The 20,380-nt window shown below is 36.8% G+C and overlaps 1 protein-coding gene across 1 annotated transcript in view; it reads left to right on the forward strand.

The window, feature by feature from the left end:
- MMS22L (MMS22-like, DNA repair protein) overlaps positions 1–20,380 on the forward strand; it is a gene marked incomplete at its 5' end in the record, with an annotated part of 94,736 nt that overhangs the window by 16,234 nt on the left and 58,122 nt on the right. Inside the window, 6 exon segments of the mRNA XM_010288514.1 lie at positions 1,501–1,614; positions 3,443–3,622; positions 9,551–9,613; positions 15,980–16,099; positions 16,523–16,749; positions 19,214–19,723. Of these exon segments, the coding sequence (XP_010286816.1) occupies positions 1,501–1,614; positions 3,443–3,622; positions 9,551–9,613; positions 15,980–16,099; positions 16,523–16,749; positions 19,214–19,723 (1,214 nt within the window).

Consider the following 20,380-nt stretch of genomic DNA (forward strand, 5'->3'; position numbering starts at 1 on the left):
TAAATGTATTATTCTAAAGGCAGACAATAAATATGAAGTCTATATCCTTACGCAGATTTGAAACTATTTGTGATAGACTTGTTCTTCTAATCGTGAGAGTGTGGTTTCCAGTCATTCACTCACAGTTCTGTAATGTGTCTTTCACACAGCTACAGCTGTCACTGGCATTGCATATTTTGATTTAATTTTTAATTTACACCATTAGGTTTCCAAATTCAGAAGTTATTTTAAGTACCAGTATGATTCAAGAATAGTTGTGTGTGGATGGATCAGGAAGAACGTGAGGATATAAAAATCCAGGATTCATCTCATCAGATCTAGGTGTCTAGAAGTTAGTTGGCTAAACTAGTCACCCTAGGTTCTTTTTATTGTCAGGAAAGGATACCAACAGTTCTTTTTCCTGCAGTGGTAAGTGAATTAGTATCTAGGTGCCCATTCCCCTCTATATGCTTTAGAGGGGTGTAGGTTGATTATTCAAACTTGGACTACTCATTGTTCATGGATAAATTGAGTATGAGTTGCTTTGTCTTGCCTCTTTCTACATTTCTGCCATTGTGTCCTTGCTGAAGGTAAAATGTGCTGAATTATGCTATGTAAGCAAAGCTTTTCTCACTATTTTTACCACCTCTGAATACAGTTCAGTGGATTCATAGGTCCTAAGACAGAGTAAGTAGTTTTTTCTATACTATGATTATTTCAAATACAGTACTGGTAGGTCTTAAAAACATTAAAGCATACAGAGAATTTTTATGTATTTAGCACTTCTTTTTGCTGTTTTGCTTATTTTGTTTCACAATTCAGGGGATGTAAAGCTGAAAGATGAATCACAAGAAGACTACTTTGCATTTGAAATGCATCAGTCTGAATGAATTTTGTTAAATATGGAATAGTAATCAAATAACGTACATGACTTGAAATATGGTGTTTTCTGCATATTAAAAGAATGCCTTGCAGTAAATTTACCAAAAAGCAGATTTTGTGAAATGTTGTGGGAACATTAACATCCTCATGCCAACAAAAACATATTCTACTAGCATTATGCTAGTCATTAAGGATTTTTCACTTAAAAATAACAACAATAATAGCTATTAAATCATTTGAAACCTTTTTGTTATCTTCCCAAGAATATCAAGAAAATCTAATCAATCATCTTCTCTTTCCCCTACTGTCAGACAATGAATCAGTATTTATTGCAATTCCTTTTCATTTAGGCCTCAGAATCCCATTTTCATTTGATTAAATAATGTTTGAAAGTGGCTCAGAATAAACTAAGAAATAGGACAACCTGTAACTTACATAGAATTAGGAAACAGTCTGTTGTAGGAGAGAGATATTTTGGATGTTATTGAAATAATGCACTTTCCAATATGTGATAGTAGCTATATTCTTTAACAGCAAAAGAAAATCGAAACAATCAAAACCAAAGGAAATAATGGTTCATGAAATGCAATTTCAAAAATAACACTTCTCTGAATAATTGTATTGCATGTTCTCTTTCAGGTGAGACCTTCTGAGGCTCTTACTAGTCACCATTATCCCTGTACTTGTATTAAAGAATTATGGATTCTACTTATTCAGCTGCTGGACCACAGAAATAAAGGGTCTCACACAGAGGTAATGGAAGAATACTGTTACATATGCATGCATGTTACATATGCAATGCAGTCATCAAATTTTCCCAGATTGCCATGTATGCACTAGTTCACATGTCTGATGATAGAACTGAACATATTTGCTTTAGGAGGACTGCATGCTAACTGTGATGCTTTAGGCCACTGTCTTGAATGTGCATCAAGTCCTGACTCTAGGTTTGCAGTGTACTGTTTGGTTACAACCTGGGGTGCTGATAAGGAGTGTTCCTTGTGCTAAGGAAGCAAAGCAAAGGAACAGACTGTGAAACTTGTATGGTAGAACAAAATAAAAGAAATCCTCTTTACCTATTAAAAAAAAATCATTATTATTTGCAATTTATGTGTTATGTCATGCAATGATTCATCTCCAGACATTAGACACTAGTACAGTTCAGACCAATGATCCATCTAGCCCATGTTTCTGTCTTTGATACCCATAACTTAATAACCTATAGAAGAACAACCTGGTTTTTGTTTTTGAATCTTGTAGTTGCTGACTTCTTTTGATGCCCCCTTATACTTTTATTGGAAGAGCCAATCACTACCTGTTCTCCTTCCTTATACCAATATGACTTTATATGTCTCTTCATTTTTTTTTTTTTTTGGTATCTCCTACCTTGTGCCTTTTCTAGGCTGATGAGCCTTACTGTATTCAGTTGTTCTTTTTATGGCCTTCATTCTTTACCTGTGGTCATCTTCATTTACCCTTCTCGGAACCTTTTTTCCATACTGCTACATCCTATTTCAAGTGGCAGAGTACCAGGATTACATGCAGTATTCTAACTATGGGTTAGGTGGCCAGATGATTTTATACATTGCATAATGATGTTTTCTATTTTATTCATTTCCTTTGCTGATGTTTTCTAGTGTTTTGATTTTTCTCTCTTGACTGCTGGTTAGAATTGAGCTGCTGTTTCTCTGAATGAATATTAAGAAGTGTCAAAAGGCTTTGAAAGTTTTCTGAAATAAATCTGTATAAAAACCAAAGCTGCCATCTGCACAATGAATACTGTTCACTTTGTATAGAATGAACTGCTTCACACTAGAGTGTTTGTATGGATACCTATTTACTCGTTAATGACAACAGATGTAAAGGCGGACAACACAAGTGGAACTTCGTTAGTGTTAAGTGTTTGCACTAGCACTTTGAAGCATAAGTTAGGATCAGGACCCAGCTAAGGTGGGTGAAATACAGGTGCAAAGAAGTCCCAGAGATATTCTGTATAATTAGGGAAGATAGGCACAGGCTTTAAGAGGAAGTAATAATGTGGTATAGACACAGATCTGAGTCAAAGAGAGTTAATCAGTTTGTCAGTGCTGGAACAGACTTGGAACAAACCAGGGAATTTGAATCTCAGTTTGCTGTTTTTCAGATTGATTCTCTACCATCTACTACTAAATTCTTCTTGGTTAGGTTAGTCTGGCACTAAAAGTCTTTCAAAAATGTGTTATAAAAAAATCAAAGTTGTCTAATCTCTGTCATGTGAATGTTGGTGCACCATCCTGTCTGCACATTGTCATTCCATCAGCTTGTAATTTTGCCTGTGAAGTATCACACCATGTTCTTCCTTCTGACTAGCATGTCCTTTCACATTGCTTTCCATTGGCATTTGAGAGGGGACACTCAAAAATAGCTCCAGGTTTTCTCTGGTAATACTGAACGCTGGTTTTTGTTATTTTCTTTAAATAACTGTCGTCTTGCTCGTTCTCTGTAAAAGCAAGCTAATCAATAGCGCAGTATTGTAGAGAGAATTGTTAACATAGGCTTTGTTATTCAACACAGTTCAAATTCACTTTTGCATTTTCTACAGTGTTTCTGGACCTTGGTGAACAAAACTCTAAAGAGTATCTTTGAAAGGCCAAGTAGTTCTGAAAGGATGTCTGGTTTTGAAACAATTCAGTGTAAGGACCCATTGAGTTTTAGCTGGTGGATTGTTACTCATCTGGCATCGCTCTACCAATTTGACCGTAATGGAAATTTACATGAAAAGGTGGGTCTGCTTTTTTCTAAATACCTAAAAGTTGATATAATTTATTTAGGTCTCTAACTTTGCTTAGTTATTTTTGTTGACAGAAAATAATTCATGTTGTAATGCAGGAATTTTCACACTCCTTTAAAAAATGTCCTTCAAGGTTGGTGGTGTTAAGGTGTGCTTTGTACAAGTCAGTAAACATTCCAGGAGCCCCTGATGTATTCACGTTATACACCAGATATTCAGTAGATAAATGTATTAAAGAAACTTGAAATATCCCAACTAGTTAGTAGCACATATACTTAATGATGTAGTGTATGTTTTAAAACTGCCTGCCCGCAGCTTAAATGCTTCACTGGGTTTGTTTTGGGAACTGAACACATTAGATTGTACCGTATGAAGTATAAACCTCAAATATTGACTGTGTAATTGTTAATGCCACTTTTAAAAAAAGTGGTAGCTCTGCTCTGGGTAAATTCCAATCTAATTGCATTCCCTTTGCATCATAGCAATGGTGTGATAAGGTGCGTATGTATATACAGCTTAACTTTCTGTGGTGGTGTGGTACCAACAGACGCTGTCTAATAACTGTTGAATTCAACCTTCAGTTTAGGAAGTTGTGACAGTAAGTTGCAAGACATTTGTTTTTAGAAGGTGGCCTTAGATTTTCCTGCTGGCTAGAGCAGGCTAGTCCCTGATTAATCAGGTTCTTGTCTGTGAATCTCATTGTGAGGGTCTTGACATTACCATGCATTCTGTAAGAGAGAATGACATGAGATGAGACCTGCACATGCCATTCCTACATCTGTAAGATGTTTGTAGGGCCATGTTTGGTACTGATGCATTAAATGTATGCAGTTTTCTGCAGTTCTAGGGTCATGAAAACCCTGACCCTTCTTTCAGTGTCTTACTCAGAGATTCATTCTGCCTAGTTTTAAGTTTCTAACCATGAATTGGGAGGGAAATAGGCACTTGCACAATTAATCCATTTTGAGAGGTATGAAAGCTGCCAATTTTTCTTAATTGACTATAGAGTGAGTTGACTAGAAGCCAAAGACATAGCTGAAGACCCAGAAATCTAGGTTTTTGTGGTTTGGGGGTTTTTTGTGTCTGATAGTGTTTTTGGCACTAGGGAGAATAAGGTCATGCCATCTGTCCTTCTGTTCTTTTATCTTTCCTCATTGTAGTTGTGTTTGTGTTTTTGGGGTTTTTTGTTTTGGTTTTTTTTTTTACATCTCAGCTGGATTGCTTATATTCCCTAGTTTGCCAAGCATCAGTTATATATGGCTTCTTCCACAAATTAGGCTTAATTTCCCTTTTATGTGAAGTGTCTTTTATTATTTGTAATTTAATAGTGTGTCTTAAAACTGGAAAGGTCATACCTTTTTTCTGTTAAAATCTTTACCACGATTTCCCATCCTGACTTAGGACAAAAGGTTAAAACCTTGAAACATGTTTGTGAACTGCAGATCTGTAAAGAGGGAAGACTCTGAGCACAGCAGCTGATCAATTTGTTTGAGTAACTTAAAATCCACTCCTTCATCTTTAGATCTTTAAAAGTGTTACTCTATAAACAGGAAAAGAATAAAAGATGTTGAACTTCTGTGCATGCTTTTAATCCTAAGTAACATTAGACTTTCTAATAAAAGTAAGAATTACTTTAATTGATTTTTATCTTGTAAATTCCCTGATTTGTCAAAAAAAAAAAGGAAGGTGTGGTAACTCAGTGCTTGAATACTTAGTTGAAAAACTCATGACCATTTCTGGTGACTAACAGTACTTGATGAATGTGGGATGCTTCTGCTGCGTGCAGGTTGATAGATCCTTTAGGATCCCATGGCAGGCTACTCATTATCATGTGGCTCAGTCTGTTCTAATAATACCATGGCAAAATGAAGCAACTTCTTACACATTCATACATTGTAAAATTGCAGACCATATCTGATTGTTACACTGAAGGTTGTCTCAAGCTTCCCTTGCTTTTGCCCTGTTACTGTGGTAGTGGGGGAGGACCACAGCCCATAGTGTATTTCAGAGGGACATTGGGAAGACAGAATTACTACACTCCCTACTTACTAGAGGAACTTAGATGGAGAGAAAAGGTTATTCCCAGGTTGAATACAGAAAGCAATGTGAAGCAGACATTTATCCTGGGTTTCTTATATTTTATGCCCTAATCAAAATGCAGTGATACTGTTTACTTTGATCATTGGGGTTTTTCCTGTCTCTCATACTGATACATACTATGTATTTAGCCTCGTGAGAGATTATTTTTTGCCCCAGGCACTATATTATTTAAATAAGCCAAACAGATGTAGAATGGAAAAAAGGATTCCTGTTGTTCTTATTTTAAAGTAGGAATCTGAGACACGGTGACAGGAAGTGACTTGCTCAAGATTAAATAATATTTTTTCCTTGGAGCCCACCTGGGAGAGGAGAATTTCCAAGTCTCGATTTGTAAATCATGAGACCATCCTGTGCACACTCCTCTTGATGTTTCCAGTAGTCTTTATGTTCAAACTGCTGGTTGTGCTTCGCATTTCTCTGAGTGCAGCTCTTCATTTGTGCAGGGATCCCTGCTCTCTTAAGTGCAATGGGTGCTTACGAAAAGAATCTATCGGTAACAATGCCTTTTCATTCACCACAAGAATGTAATCTGTCATAGTTGATGGTAACCATTTCCTTATGTTCCCCCTGCTCCCCCGAACTGCAGCCTCCAATAGTCCTTGAACATTAGAAGATAAAATGGTCCATGGTATAAATTGGTGAAGCCAGTGGAATTACATCAGGGCTCAATGTAGTCCTGTTTTGTTGGTTAAACATCTGATGCGATAACTTCATGACACATGCTTTCTTTTAATTAACTGTGATCAGAGGTGGGAGGGTGATACGTCATAATGATGGTTATTCATGTGCTCTGTAGCAAAAATTGCCTCTAAGCCTATGTCATCTGTAGAAGATGTTCAATTTTTTAACGTGGTCAGCATGGCCTTGAGGTTATTATGAAAGCTTTTAAAATTCTAAATAGATTTCAGACTTGCTACTTTTTATTTTTTCCCCTTTAGCTCATATAACATAATTTCAAATATGCAATGATTCATATATATTGAATATATATTTCATAGACATGAAACAATTTTTTTAAACTAGAAAGTTTTGACCAGGTTTCTTAGAGACTCTGTTCTGAGGGGTGTATAGTACATGCCTCTTTCTATAACCCCTTGTTCAGGTCCCACTTTACTCTTCTGAAAAGCAGGATTTGTACATTTAAAAACCAAATGGGACCTGATGAGAAAATTTGCTACTTCTGAACATTGCAGGGGTCAATTTCAATACACTGCAGGCTAGCAAAATATAGGCAGAATTACTTGGGGCTAAGAATTCTTGCCTTTGAATAGAATAATCTGAAATGACTACATGGCAAGATATGCAAACATGGACTTCCAGCGGAGAAGCCTAGTATGGCTCTTCCAGGTAGTCAGCTGTTAGTCCTTGCAAAAGTTTCTTTCTGTGAACCCAGAGGGTCTCAGCTCAAGTGTTTGCTTTTAGCAGCACTTCTATGCACTGTAAAGTCTCCAGGTTCTGTTGATTTTTAGGACGCTCTGGGGCTGGAGGGAGGATGTTGTAAGCCAGTAGGTTTGGAGTAAGAGATGTAGATTCTATGTATTCTCTGACAAGCATGGATTGTAAACAGTTGCTATGCCATATTGTTGCCAGTGTAGCAGGGAATACCATTAGGATGTAAGTTTAGTGGGATTTGAGTGAAACAAGTCTGTTAAAAGATAGAGACAATTGAGGCCAAAACAAAAAAAAAGAAGAGAGTGCAGCAAGTGGTTGGCATCCTTCTTTCCTGAGTTTGGGCTGAACCTGAGTGCACTCCTGTAATCAGTTCCAGCTGGTGTCAGGAGTTTGCCCTAGATTACTCCAGGATCTTGTAAGGTGATCTGCATACTGCAGATGAGCTGGAACTTTGGCAATAAACATCTGCTGTATAAATCATGTGTCCTTGGGCTATGGCAGTGCTAGAAGGATGTTTGGAGCAGGCTGATCCAGACACTCAGAGGTCTCATAGCCATTTAGCATGACTTCCTGATATCCACTCGCCTCTGATAAATCTGGCTTTTGAGCAGCTGATTAGCTTCACTTGGAGTCTGCAGTAGGACCATGCCAGTGTGTAGGTATTGACATAACATCAAGCTCAAAAATACATCAGTCAAAATAAAAATCTGACATAAATACTAGCCAGAACTGCCTGAGAATGCTGATTGTGCACTTCCTGGGTTTTATTGAAGTGCTGCCTTTACTCATGATTTCATGATACAAAGGCTTTGGCATTAATAGCAGCTTAAAAAGCCCTGTTTACCACCCTAGGCATGATATGCCCTCTGCTCTTCTGGCACAATTATTTGTGTCCCTATTCTATGACCTAGGTCAGGCCCACCTCCCTTTTTAATTCTTTCTTTCTGTCCTAAAGCTCTGGGTCGGTTCACTGATCTGGTTCACACTGTGTCCTACAAACAGAAGTACCAAAACAACTGAGCAGTGGCATGCTACAGCTGTGAGGGCAGGAAGAGCAGCTGGCAGGATGAGGAGGAAGCAGTGGGAGCTCCTTAATTGATACTGCTCAAGTTCCTGAATCGTGAAATAACAGCTTTAGTGTAACTTTCTGCAGATCTGACCTTTCATTCATATTTGTTCCATAAACAGTCTACAGACTGCAACTTGCTATGTTGGCAATCTTTCAGAATTCTCTTTTTCTTGTCATGCAAAAATGTAAAGCTACCAAGTAGACAAATTGTGTTACGTAAGTATTAGTGCATCTTTTTAAAGAATTCCTCTTTAAAATGCTCTTGGTACTCTCTGGAATTCTGTGTGGAATTGTCACCAAGTCACAGCATTAAGTAGTGTAGTCAGTAGCAGAGGATGATGGGGCACAATGGTGTTGCTGCTGGAAAGTAGTTATACTTCAATTACCAAAGCAAAAGATGCTCTTTATTGTAAGCTCTATACAGACGTTTAAAGGACAGACATCTGCAGAATAATTTACAAGGCTTAACAGTTGTGATAGCAGAAGGAATGAGTAAGGCGGGACAATGATGAAAGTACTATGTTTACGCGTTTAATTATCTACACAATCTATATACATAGCTGAGTGTAAGATGATTTTTGGAACTCCTAGAATTGTAAAAGTTGCCTTTTATTTTTTTCCTGGTTGCCTTAGTTGCAAAACCTTCTACCTTTTTCTTTTCCCCTTTCCCTAAATATATTTTTTTTCCTCTTCCTTTTTAATATACTTCGCCATGCAACTCTTTTACTTCACTAGTATTGTCTAGTTAATCCAGATGAATAGTCATCTGTCTTCCCAAGATGAAGAATATGAATTCTGGAGCATAGTTGACCCACCCTATATTTTTTTTCTATCTATATAGGCCATTGCTATCTGGCCAACTCCTTACAAAATTGGCCGAAACAATCCTTAATGCTTGGCTTGGGAAAAATGAGTTAGAAGTAGTTTTTTTTCACTGAAAAGCAAAAAACAAGGTGAGATGATACCTTTTCCTCCTTCTTACTTATCTTCCTTTTTTTACACGATGTTAAAGAAAGACATTGTAAGACATAGTTGCTGCTTGTACTAATCAAAAAATGCCTGAATGTTTTGCTTCTTTATTAGAGGTGAAGGTTGGGATTTCAAATGAGTCACTTAAACTAGCTTAAATTGTGTTCTTTTTATTTTGAGCTCTATATTTGGTTTTGAGGCCTAATTTTTAGGACAGGTACCAATTACATTCCTAAAACAACAAAGCTGTTTTCAGTTATGACTACAATATGCAGGCATGAAATGAAATATTTGTGGAAATCTCTTGCCTGCTTATTTTCATGTTATTACATAATGATTCCTGTGAGGAATACAGATGCTATTTCATGCTGATAATCATTATTTTTCAGAAACAGAAGGAATCCAACTGGAAATTTGTGGAAGAACTCCTAAAAAAATCCACTGATGCTCAGGTAAGTGTGTAAAGGAAGAAATAATGAACAAAGAAAGTGTCAGGGATGCTTTCAGGAAAAGACAGTGCATGAAACAAAGTCCAACTAACAAGTGTATTTTTGGTATTCTAGTGTTTTTATCACAGGTAAATGAACATCCTTGACGTAGCTGAACTATGGCGGTATAGAGTTCCCTCCTTGTTAGCAGTTACACTTGCTTTAAAGTGGTTGTGCTTGATGCTAAATTGTCAGATAAAGGAAAAAGATAATTATCCTGGAAGGGTAGGTATATGGCTACTCAGACAAGATGTATTCAGAATAAGAACTGGATGCTTAGAAAATGTAAACCAGATACTGAATGTAAAGATATCAAGTTGAGGAGACATGATGAGGGCGATAGTCAGTTACATTGAAAATTCAGCTATATCCTCATCACAGCAGGAAGGTGACTTGCCTTGCTGAGCAATTTGTCTTAAAGGCTTGAATCAAACTCTTACTGATAAGGTTCTAGTTTCTGAGCACTCATTTCATACCTTATCATTTTTCTTTCTGCAGAACTGTTAATGCAATGCTTCATGGCCCAGAGGTCAGAATTGACCTCCTTTTAAAATACTTTTAAATATGCTGTTCATCATATTCTTAAATATGTTACATTGCCAGTCTGTAATTTTTTTCTGAAGTTGCATGGTACAAATTGCAAATGCTGTATCAGAAACACTTATAAAAATAATTTCTTTAACTTGTGTATGCTTAAGATGAGAATAACCATGTTTATTTTTTTATTTGGTCTCAGATGAAATAAAAAAAAAAACCAACAACAAACCTGCAAAGTTCTGCTGTGGAAAGCAGAAAAGGAATTGGTTCTTTTTCTATTATTATTACTGCCTTGCTCATGCAGTAGCAACAGCTGTGGTTGAAGCTGGAGTATGGAACAATACTTGTTACAACTACAGTTTTTACAAAAAGATGTGTTGTACTTATTAGGATGGTTGAAACAACAGATAGGGTATTAAAAAGTTGAAAAATGATGCTATACATAAACTAAAATTCGTTTATATAGTTTTTCAGCTTAAAAGGTTAACTCCTTTTGAATGATTTCACAGTATATAACTGAATACAAATACTGTATATATACATTAAAACTACAGCAATAACATCACTTATTGGATGCTTACCATTCTGTGAGAGAAACTGGAGAGAAGTTTCTTGTGAGAGGAGCTTGGAGAGAAGGCTGACACCAGCCTTCTTGACAGTGCCTAGGTGATTTGCTTTTACTAGTAGACCTGTCCTCCTCTATTGATCTGTCAGCTTCATGTGGTCACTCTTACCTTTTATCTTATCATTTTGTATCTCTGAAGTATCTGCTGAGTAAGTATTTTTGAGACCAGAAAATGTAGGAATGAGAAGCATAGTAAGATATCAAGAAGTCAATACTGAAATGGAACATGGAGGAGCAGGAAGAAGCAAAAGGGAGAATGGTGCTCTTTGCATGAACAACAGCCCATTATTGATGATACTGCCCATGAACGCTTGGCTTGAGTTTGTTAGTAAATGCTACCTGAGTGTGCTGTTTTTGTCTGGAATAAAGTTAATTTTCTTCAGAGTGACTAGTACAGGGCTATGTTTTGGCTTTGTGATGAAAACAGCGTTGATGATACAGGGCTGTTTTCGTTGCTGCTGAGCAGTGCTTACACAGAGTGAAGGCCTCTTCTGCTTCTCACACGACCCCACCAGCCAGTAGGCTGGGGGTGCACAAGAACTTGGGAGGGGACACAGCTGGGACAGCTGACCCCAACTGACCAAAGAGATATCCCATACCATATGCCATCATGCTAAGCACATATAAAGCTGGGAGAAGAAGAAGAAAGGGGGGACATTCGGAGTTATGGCATTTGTCTTCCCAAGTAACTGTTACATGTGATGGAGCCCTGCTTCCCTGGAGATGGCTGAACACCTGCCTGCCGGTGGGAAGTGGTGAATGGATTCCTTATTTTGCTTTGCTTGCGTGTGCAGCTTTTGCTTTATCTATTAAACTGTCTTTATCTCAACCCATGAGTTTTCTCCCTTCTACCCTTCCGATTCTCTCCCCCATCACACAGTGGGGGGAGTGAGCGAGTGGCTTGTGGAGCTTAGTTGCTGGCTGGGATTAAACCATGACACTGAGCCATACTTTTCAGCATATACCTTTTGTTATCTATACTAGAGATGCACAGTAATAGCTGTGCAAAATAAGTTAGAAGAAATGATAGTGCCAAATCACTCATTTGCAAGAGAGGTCAGGAATTGGTGGTTAGAAACTTCATTTTTAAGTGTATGGAAGCTTAAAAACTAATCATGTTTAGTACACAGTATGTCCATCAACCTTATAATCCACTTGTGCTTGTTGCTCCCTAACTTCGAAAGCTTGTAGACTAGACATGTTCGGAAGGAGAATGGCAATATACAAAGGATGGGGGGGAATGGAGATTAAATCAAGTATGCATAGTTTTGTGTGTTCAAAAACATCTGAAAAAGGTGCAGATCATACATTTGTAATGTAAATTAATAATCTCTCTCCTACCAGTAACTGTTAATTTCTCTTCATGTATGCTTCAACTTCTATGTTGTGAAAAGATGATTTAATAGGCACTGTTGCAGACATGGATTTTGAGGGTAAGGGAACATCATGAAAGTAGAGAAAAGGATGTTCACCTTTGATGATGAATCAGCAGAAGCTGAGGTTAGCTTTAGCATCCTTAGGATAGCTAAGTAGTGGGATGCAAAAATGACTAACCAGTGTTAAACCTGCAGCATTTTGGTAGTTTCAGTAAAACTGCTGGGTTTAGTGATCCACAAGCACAGAGAGGGCAGCCCTCGTGCAGGCAGCAGAGAGTCTGAGCCACCTTCATCCAGCATGTGCCTGAGTTTGGGGGTGTAAAGACTTCCTGAGGAAGGTGTCTGTCCCATGTCCAGGTGAAGGAGGCAGAGGGGTGCTGCAGTGCCCTGTCTTCAGGTAGGAACTACTTCTTTTTAAAATGTTAGTTGTCCTGCATCTGAGCAAGGAAAAGATGTGCTGTTAAGGTTAGGGGACCAATGGAGATGGGAAGGAAAAATACTCTATTTGTGGGCTGTAAATAAACATAGGAGCAGTAATGGATAGCTGGGCAAGAGTAGGGTGCTGCTTCCTTGGATATATCCTTTCAGCTTCAAACAGTTGGCAGACTTGGTTAGTTTCTCAGCCAGAAACTGCTCTCTTTTTTTATAATCATTGATGGATAGAGTTGGAGACAGTTGCTTGCATGAAAGATCTCCCATCTGTATCACAAAAAAAGGGACATTTATGGGGAAATTAGTTATATGAGGTATTCCCTACTTCTGTTGTAATTTAGATTTCTGTTACTGGGCTAATAACGAAAGTAGAGCTGGTTTAGAATTCTATTTGTACTACAAAATGAAAATTGTTGTACTAAGAATATTAACGTAGCTGTATTTGTATACTAAGCAACATCAAACTGACTAATTTTATGGATTGTCAGTACAAGATGAATTTGTGTTTACAAAGTTTTATTGTAAATGAGAATCAGAAGCTTTTTTGTTCGTAAGAACTAATAGTAATCTTTCTTGTTAGCCTTCTCACGTTTTAGAAAATAAATGCTTCATGTTGTTTCATTTCTGCCTCAATTTTGTTATACCTTCACTATATTTTTTTTTTTAATTCTACTCTAAAAGAGGTACAGAAGTATTTGTTGGAGTTCTAGGAAACCAATTTTGTTACTGCAGTAGGAGGTCATAAGAGAAAAACTTTGTGTTTAGATAGTACTATCATTTTGATAGTATCTAGTGTTCCTCCCTTCTGTGATAAATTAAAAGCTGACTACCTCAAGAGTTCTGATAGTATTTCCAGCAGTGCAAGAGACCATTTTAAGCAAAAGAGCAATGAGAGAATCCATTAATCCCAGGGATATTTGAAGTCTGGAGAACTCTTTCATATTAAATTTGAGATAAAGCTTTCAGTACTATCTTGGTTTTGGAAACTGTTCTAAAACTATTGTTGGACAGATAAATAATGGTTGAAATTAAAGATGCTCACAATACCGTGTTTATTGTTGAATTAACTGAAAGCAGTCATTGTTTGTTGAATTAGATCCTAAACATAATCCTATGTACAAATTACAGCTTTAAGACTAAGCATTCTCTTTCTAAAGGGTGTGTGTTTTGGTCTGGGGTGGGTTTTGGTTTTTTTTATATCTTTCATAACTGGGTAGATCTCTAGAGAAATAGGTATGTTCAGCTGCAGTTTTTTGTTTTATATCAAGACTCTTGCTTTTATTCATTAAAAAAAAAAAGCAGCTGTTGCAAATGGCTGCAGTTCTGTCCCTTGTTTTTTGTATAAGATTGTTATTTTGGGAAGACTACTGATTTAGTAGTTACACTTATGTCGTATATAAAAACAATACTTGAGGATCACCTTTCATTTGTAAGCATTTTTATTATATTTGAACTATTATTCTGTACATCTTTTAATAAGTCTCTCTTGAAGACTTTCTTTTCTACTTCAGTGTTTTTCATATGTTGTTATACATAATGTCTTGAATGTGTAATTTTCTATGACAACTGAAAATGCCTTTTCAATTTTCAAGTTGTTTTAGAAATGTGCCGCTTTAGAAGCCATATGCCCTACATTAATTGTTCATGAGAAGAGAAGGCAGACATGATTAGAAGTTATTGTAGATGATTGGTGTAATTGTTTACAGTGGTCTGATAAATGGTAGCAAATAATGTTTTCCATATGAATGTGTAGCCAGGTAAAGATAAGTTAATGAATTATAACTCCTTTGCGTAGCGTTGAAAACATGAAAAAAAGCAACTCTAAGATATAGTAAGCCATAAGAAGTAGCATTGTGGGTAAGAGAAGAGGTCCTGCTCTTCCAGTAACAGGTGCTTAATGAAAGACTATTTTAAAACAACAACAACCAAACAAGAAAAAAAAAAAAAAAAAGAGGAAACCCCAGCACAATGTAATCATATCTTTTTCCATCACCTAGCATCAGTGATTTTTTCTTTTTTTTTCTTTTTTTTTTTTTTTTCCTTAAACTTAAGCTGGGTGAGTGTGGGACATAATTCAGGACCTAGCACTGCAATTGGAACCAAAGGGGATAACTTCCCAATATTTTTCTGAGGCATAGTTTCCTTCATTCCCCTTCCTTGGGCTATGGTTTTGAGTCACAAAACTAATCCTGAACTTTTAAAAAATTTTTCTTATCCCTTTTATTCCTCTTTAGCTTATTTTATGCTGTTAGAAATTCCAGGCCTGTATAGTGTTTAGATGTATTGGAAAGCTAGAAGTAGGTCAGGAGTTTCTCTTGTCACAGAACAAGTTCACTACTATACCAGAGATGTGTTAGACTTACATGTATAAAAGTCTTCGCTTAAGACAACTACACACAAGCTGGTCCACTAAACCACTTTTATAGTTAGTGGAGACAATAAAGTCCTTCCAGGGTTTATCATCCTATACTTATTATCCTAAAGTAATTGTCTAAAATAGGCTGGATTAAACATGAGATTTCAATCAGAGCATGGAGCCCCTAGTATCCTAGCTCCAGTGCAAGTCCAGTTTTGCTGACATCAAAAGCTGGATAAGATAAATCCCACTCTTAGTATCCCACAATTACAACCTGAATGCTTCACTGTGTTCAAATTTTTTGGAATTTCCTATTTTCTTTCCTATGAGCCTTTTTCCTTTTGTGTGCAAAATTTGGAATTGATGACTACAAAAAAATGTGGTGTGTGAAGATTTTGTCTATTTTCTTTTTTCCCCCCTGGTGTTCAGAGACTTATTTGCCCTTGATTTAGAGTCGTCTGGGATGTTGGTAGTATAGCCATGTTGTAGAGGTTTGAGAAGGAACATGATTCAGGAAATAATATCCTCCCGTTTGGAATATTGTTAAGAGAAACATGAGCTCTCGAAATAGTTGCACCTTTCCTCTGTATCAGTGGTGAATGAACTTTTCTTTGGACTTATGTGACAAAAGAGCTTAAGTGTTCAGCTGACTTATGCATTCAGTATAGCTAATGCCCCATTTACTGTTTTGTGAGGTTCTGTACCATGCAGTCATGTTTCAACTTAGGCTCACAATGTTGAGTTGGCCCTTATCTTAATGTGTCTACAACTCTGTGGATGCCTGAAATGATGCGTGATGAACTATTATCCTGGCTGGATTGCAGGATGTAATTGTCAGCTTTTATATAATAGTTCATTGCTCGTATTAGCAAATTAATTTACTCAACATCATATAATCAAAAATAATTTTTATATTGGGAAATTAATAGTCTGGTAGTATAGAGTTTATGCATAGACAAGGTGCTGCTCCCCTCCTGCAATAAACTCTTTATTTCCTTTTCAAGACTGCTGTGTTAGAGGAACACTTACGAATGCATCTTCAGTGCTGTTTGACTTTGTGTAGTTTCTGGGACTTGAACCTGTCTATTGTCACCATACTCTGGGATTATTACAGCAAGAACCTGGTAAGTAGATGAATATATAAAAATGTAAAATTGCATGTGGATAGTCCTTGATTTTTAGCAATTAATTCTGATTCTCCTCTAGCCAGTCTTGATTGCTACACTTTTGTAAAACTGACTCGTCAATGGCAGTGTCCCTAAATTTGTTACATTTATTTAAGAAATCATATTTAAGTATATGTTATGGTCCATTACATTGTGTCACAATAGAATGAATTATAATGTATTTTTACTCTTATTTTTCATCAGGACTACTGATTTTAAGATCTTGTAAAAACACTTTGCACAGTTACAATGCATTTTTATTTTTTGAGTTGTGGTAGAAACATGTCCTTTTGTTTCTGTGAAGGACTGCATCTTCTTGCCTTTGGAATATTAATATTCATTGTTACTTATCATCTTTTCTGGTTTTGTTTATTCTTTTAGAACAGTTGCTTTACTGTTCCTTGGCTTGGTCTGAAGGGTCTAGCAAATGCTAGTAAAACTTCCCTGTCAATGCTTGAGCTGGTGAAAAGTTGCTGTTGTGAACAGCAGATCCCCACCCTGTACAAGTCCAGCAACAGTTACTTCATTTTTCTCAGCATTTTGGCATGGATGCTGAAGGAAGAGGCAGAGAACTGCGGCATGCATCCTTGGAAACAAATTAAAGGACGGTATGGCTGCTATTTAGTTTGCCTCATATTGTAAGAGGTGTACTCAGAGTGCATGGTCCTCCCAGCCACACACCAAAGCAAGGTGGGGTACTGTGCTCATGAGAAAGTGAAGGGGATGTGAAGAAGAAAGTTGTTCCCTGAAGTTTCTGTTGCCAGCTGAGGCTGTGACAGGCTCCAAGAGCTGGGTCCAAGAATCACCTTGGCATCCATAGCCTGTGATTATTTACTTTGTCCCATAGGCCAGGAATTTGGTACACTGGCAACCTTTGCAGTGGTACAACCCTATTGCCAGACAGGTAATGTAACTAAAGTGCAGAAATTCTGTTTGAGCTGCATGTAAGCCATGTGTTGTCCAAAAATATGCAGACTGGCTCTTGCTAGGCCTGCAATTTCATTTATATTTCCATTTTCTTTTTCATGTTTTCCAAAATTTCTCACAATACATTTTTGTGAGGGTTTTAATTTTTCATTTAATTTTGAAACATATTAATTAAGAACTATGGTTAGTCATGATATAAAAAAAACTTAAAATATATATGCTCTAAGTAAAAATCCTGATGTTTTATATACTTAATGAATCCTTAAAACTTTTATTATAGTAATGAGGTTGTACTGATCATTAGAGGTGCTAACTTTTTAAAATTTTTTTTTTCATTGGATATAGGAGACTTGTTTTGGGATTTTTGTTTTGATTTTTTTAAAATTTTCTAAGTGTCAATAAAATTAGTTATAATTTTATTAAGTATTAATAAAATCTTTTTGTATGCAAGTAATAAATATATTAAAAATGTGCACACACATGCAGAAAGCTATGTGGTATGTTTCTTCCAAGAAAGAAGGGTGGGTTATCTTGGCTATCAGAAAAGGAAAATATATGTAATGAGTAACACTTCATGAGTTGTTAACAGTCAGTGAAGCTCAGGTTTAAAAATTACTATAACTACATAGAAACAAATATGTTGTTAGATGCTGAATCAGTATCTTGCTTTAGTTAGTAATTTTAATTAGCCTACTCTGTTTGTACTGAAAAAAAATATACTTACATTCTTGTGCTGTTATAGCTTGTTACTTTCCCTAATTTAAGAGGGGGAATAATAATACACAACATACACTGTGTCAGTGTGCTCAAACAGTATTCATCATTTCTACCTTGAATAAATCAATTACACAAGTAGCAAAATTTAACAGCCTACAGCTATGATTTTGGGATGAACTCTGTTTTCAGCAGCTAACCAAGCATTAATTGATGCATGAAGAACGTAAATGCCTGTCAGTAATAATTTACTACCAAACAACATTAATTGGATTTGCTGTAATTTTTGGTGGCTAGATTTGATAACCTCAGCACCATTTCCAACTATTTTTCCAGGTGACAGAATAGGAAAACATCATTTATGGATGTTTAACTACCGTATGTGGAACTTACTTTAAATTAAAGGTGAAGGATATACCCAAGGTTTTAAACGCACAAATCAAAAAGTTAAGCAAGCCATTTTCATCTTACTCCTCTGTCATAGGAATGGTGACATTTATTTAAAGTCCAGATCTGAGCAAAGGTCACAGAAAAGACACCTGTGTAAAAGCTTTCTGCATTTGTCAACCACTTTAAAGTTGTGAAGTAGCACTGCTGCTCACCATCAGCTATGTATGACTTCAGCGCTGTCAGATGAGCAATACAGCTTAAAGTTTCTGAACATCTTCCTTCTGGAGAGAGGTTTTTCTCCCAAACGCTTCAGTTTCCCTGTTTTCTCCCAAACTTGTAGTCCACAGTACATACCGTAGGTGTGCAATACAGGTCGATACAGACTTTGGCAAAGCGCTGTGGAGAAAAGAAGCTTTCCATCAGAAATCTTCCTCTCCCCTTTGCTGCGGGATGGTTAGGTAGGTGAGCCTTTGATCGCAGCAGCTGTGGGAGTATAACGTAAGAACAGAAATCAGTAGCTAAAGGAAGGAGCCTCCCTGGTCTTTTTGCAATTTTCTTTGTGTTACATGGAAATAAGGGAGTTTCTAAGGAAAAAGTTGGAGTACAGGAATTGTTTGCTGTTGCTAAGAGATGCCACTTGCCAACTTCCTTTCCTAGCAGCCCTGACGGGCTAAATTCAATTCATATGAAGGAAGGCATGGTATGGAGAATACCTGTCACAGACAAAATAGAGTCTGCTCATAACATTGTGCTGAACTTTGTACTAGAGGTTGGATAAGGGAGAAAAGTTAGGCTACCTCGGACTGAAAACTCTTAATGTGTACCTTGTATTGGGAGAAGAAAATGAAATAGCATGCTTGTTCCACTAGCCAAAACAGTAGAAGAGGGAAGGGAAAATATAAATTAAGGGTTATTGTAAGAGGATAACTTGTAAACTAAAAGCAGGAAAATACAATTTTAGAGTATCAAGCAGATAGAAAATTGCATACTTTAAGAAACTTTCTGTTTCCTGGTTTGTTTGGTTTGGTTTTTTTAATGTAGGATTTATTCCAAGTTCCATCGGAGAAGAATGCAGGAGCTGACAGAAGTGGGGCTGCAGAACTTTTTTAACCTGTTCCTCATGCTGGCAATTGTTGCAGAGACAGAAGATATAGTGAGTCGAGTGTTGGATCTTCTGGATTTCCTGACTCCATCTTCTGTCACTGTGTCTCAGAGAGCTCTTATCTGGAGAGGCCATTTTGCTTTCCTTTTGATTTATGTTGAGAAGAACATGGACATTAGTGTCCTAGCTGAGAAACTCTCAAATGCTTTCCGTGAGAAGGCAAAGGAGTTTTTAGTAACCAAAAATGACTACACACAGAAACAAAATCTCTGGACTCTACTTTCAACCTACATTGATGGTGTCCAAGAAGTGTTTGAGACCAGCTGCTACTTGAGCCTTTCTGAGGAAAAGTTGCTAAATGATGGCTTTACTATGCTGCTGCCTGCTTGTCGAGGAGCTGAACTGAGTATGGTCCTAAATTTTCTTCAGGTTGTTCTAGCCAGACTTCGGTAAGTTATTTAGTTAAATTGTAGATATAGACTGTTGTTTTTTGTGTTTATAAACACTAGTTCATATTAATTTCTTACAGAAATAGAGTAAAAGGAAAGAGAAATCTCTGGAGGACTGTGAACGATATGTTAAATTTCAAAATCCACCAATACCTCACCGCATTTAGAATCTTAGAAATGTTTCCTTACTATTTCAGGACATTAGGTTTGATATCCCTGGTATTGTTATGAATTAGTGGCTCTGTAGAAAGTACTCTATCTATCTTTTGGCACAGGAAATTTCAGAATTATTATCTGTACTAAATTACTTAAGTTAGGGGGTTGTAGTGTTTGGTTTTGGGGTTTTGTTTTGTTTTGTTTTTAGTGAATCTGTTCTATTTTTCAGAATCTTCATTGTATTTTTTTCTCTTTCACCAAGGTTGCAATCAAATACAACAGTTATGGAGATGTAAATACTGTTTGGGGTTCAGTAGGGAAGAAGGAAATCATATTTTTACCACTTTCAAGCAGTTTTACTTTGATGTACTGGTTCAGTTTTCAACATCCACAGTGCCCTTCAATAAGCATATTTTTGTCTGCTGATGCCTTTCAGAGGTAGTCCTCCAGTTTGAAGCCCAAACTGCCTTTTTTATAAGATATTAAGAGGCAGCTATTGAT

The sequence above is a fragment of the Phaethon lepturus genome, unplaced genomic scaffold (genome assembly GCF_000687285.1).
Source record: "Phaethon lepturus isolate BGI_N335 unplaced genomic scaffold, ASM68728v1 scaffold3696, whole genome shotgun sequence".
Taxonomy (NCBI): domain Eukaryota; kingdom Metazoa; phylum Chordata; class Aves; order Phaethontiformes; family Phaethontidae; genus Phaethon; species Phaethon lepturus.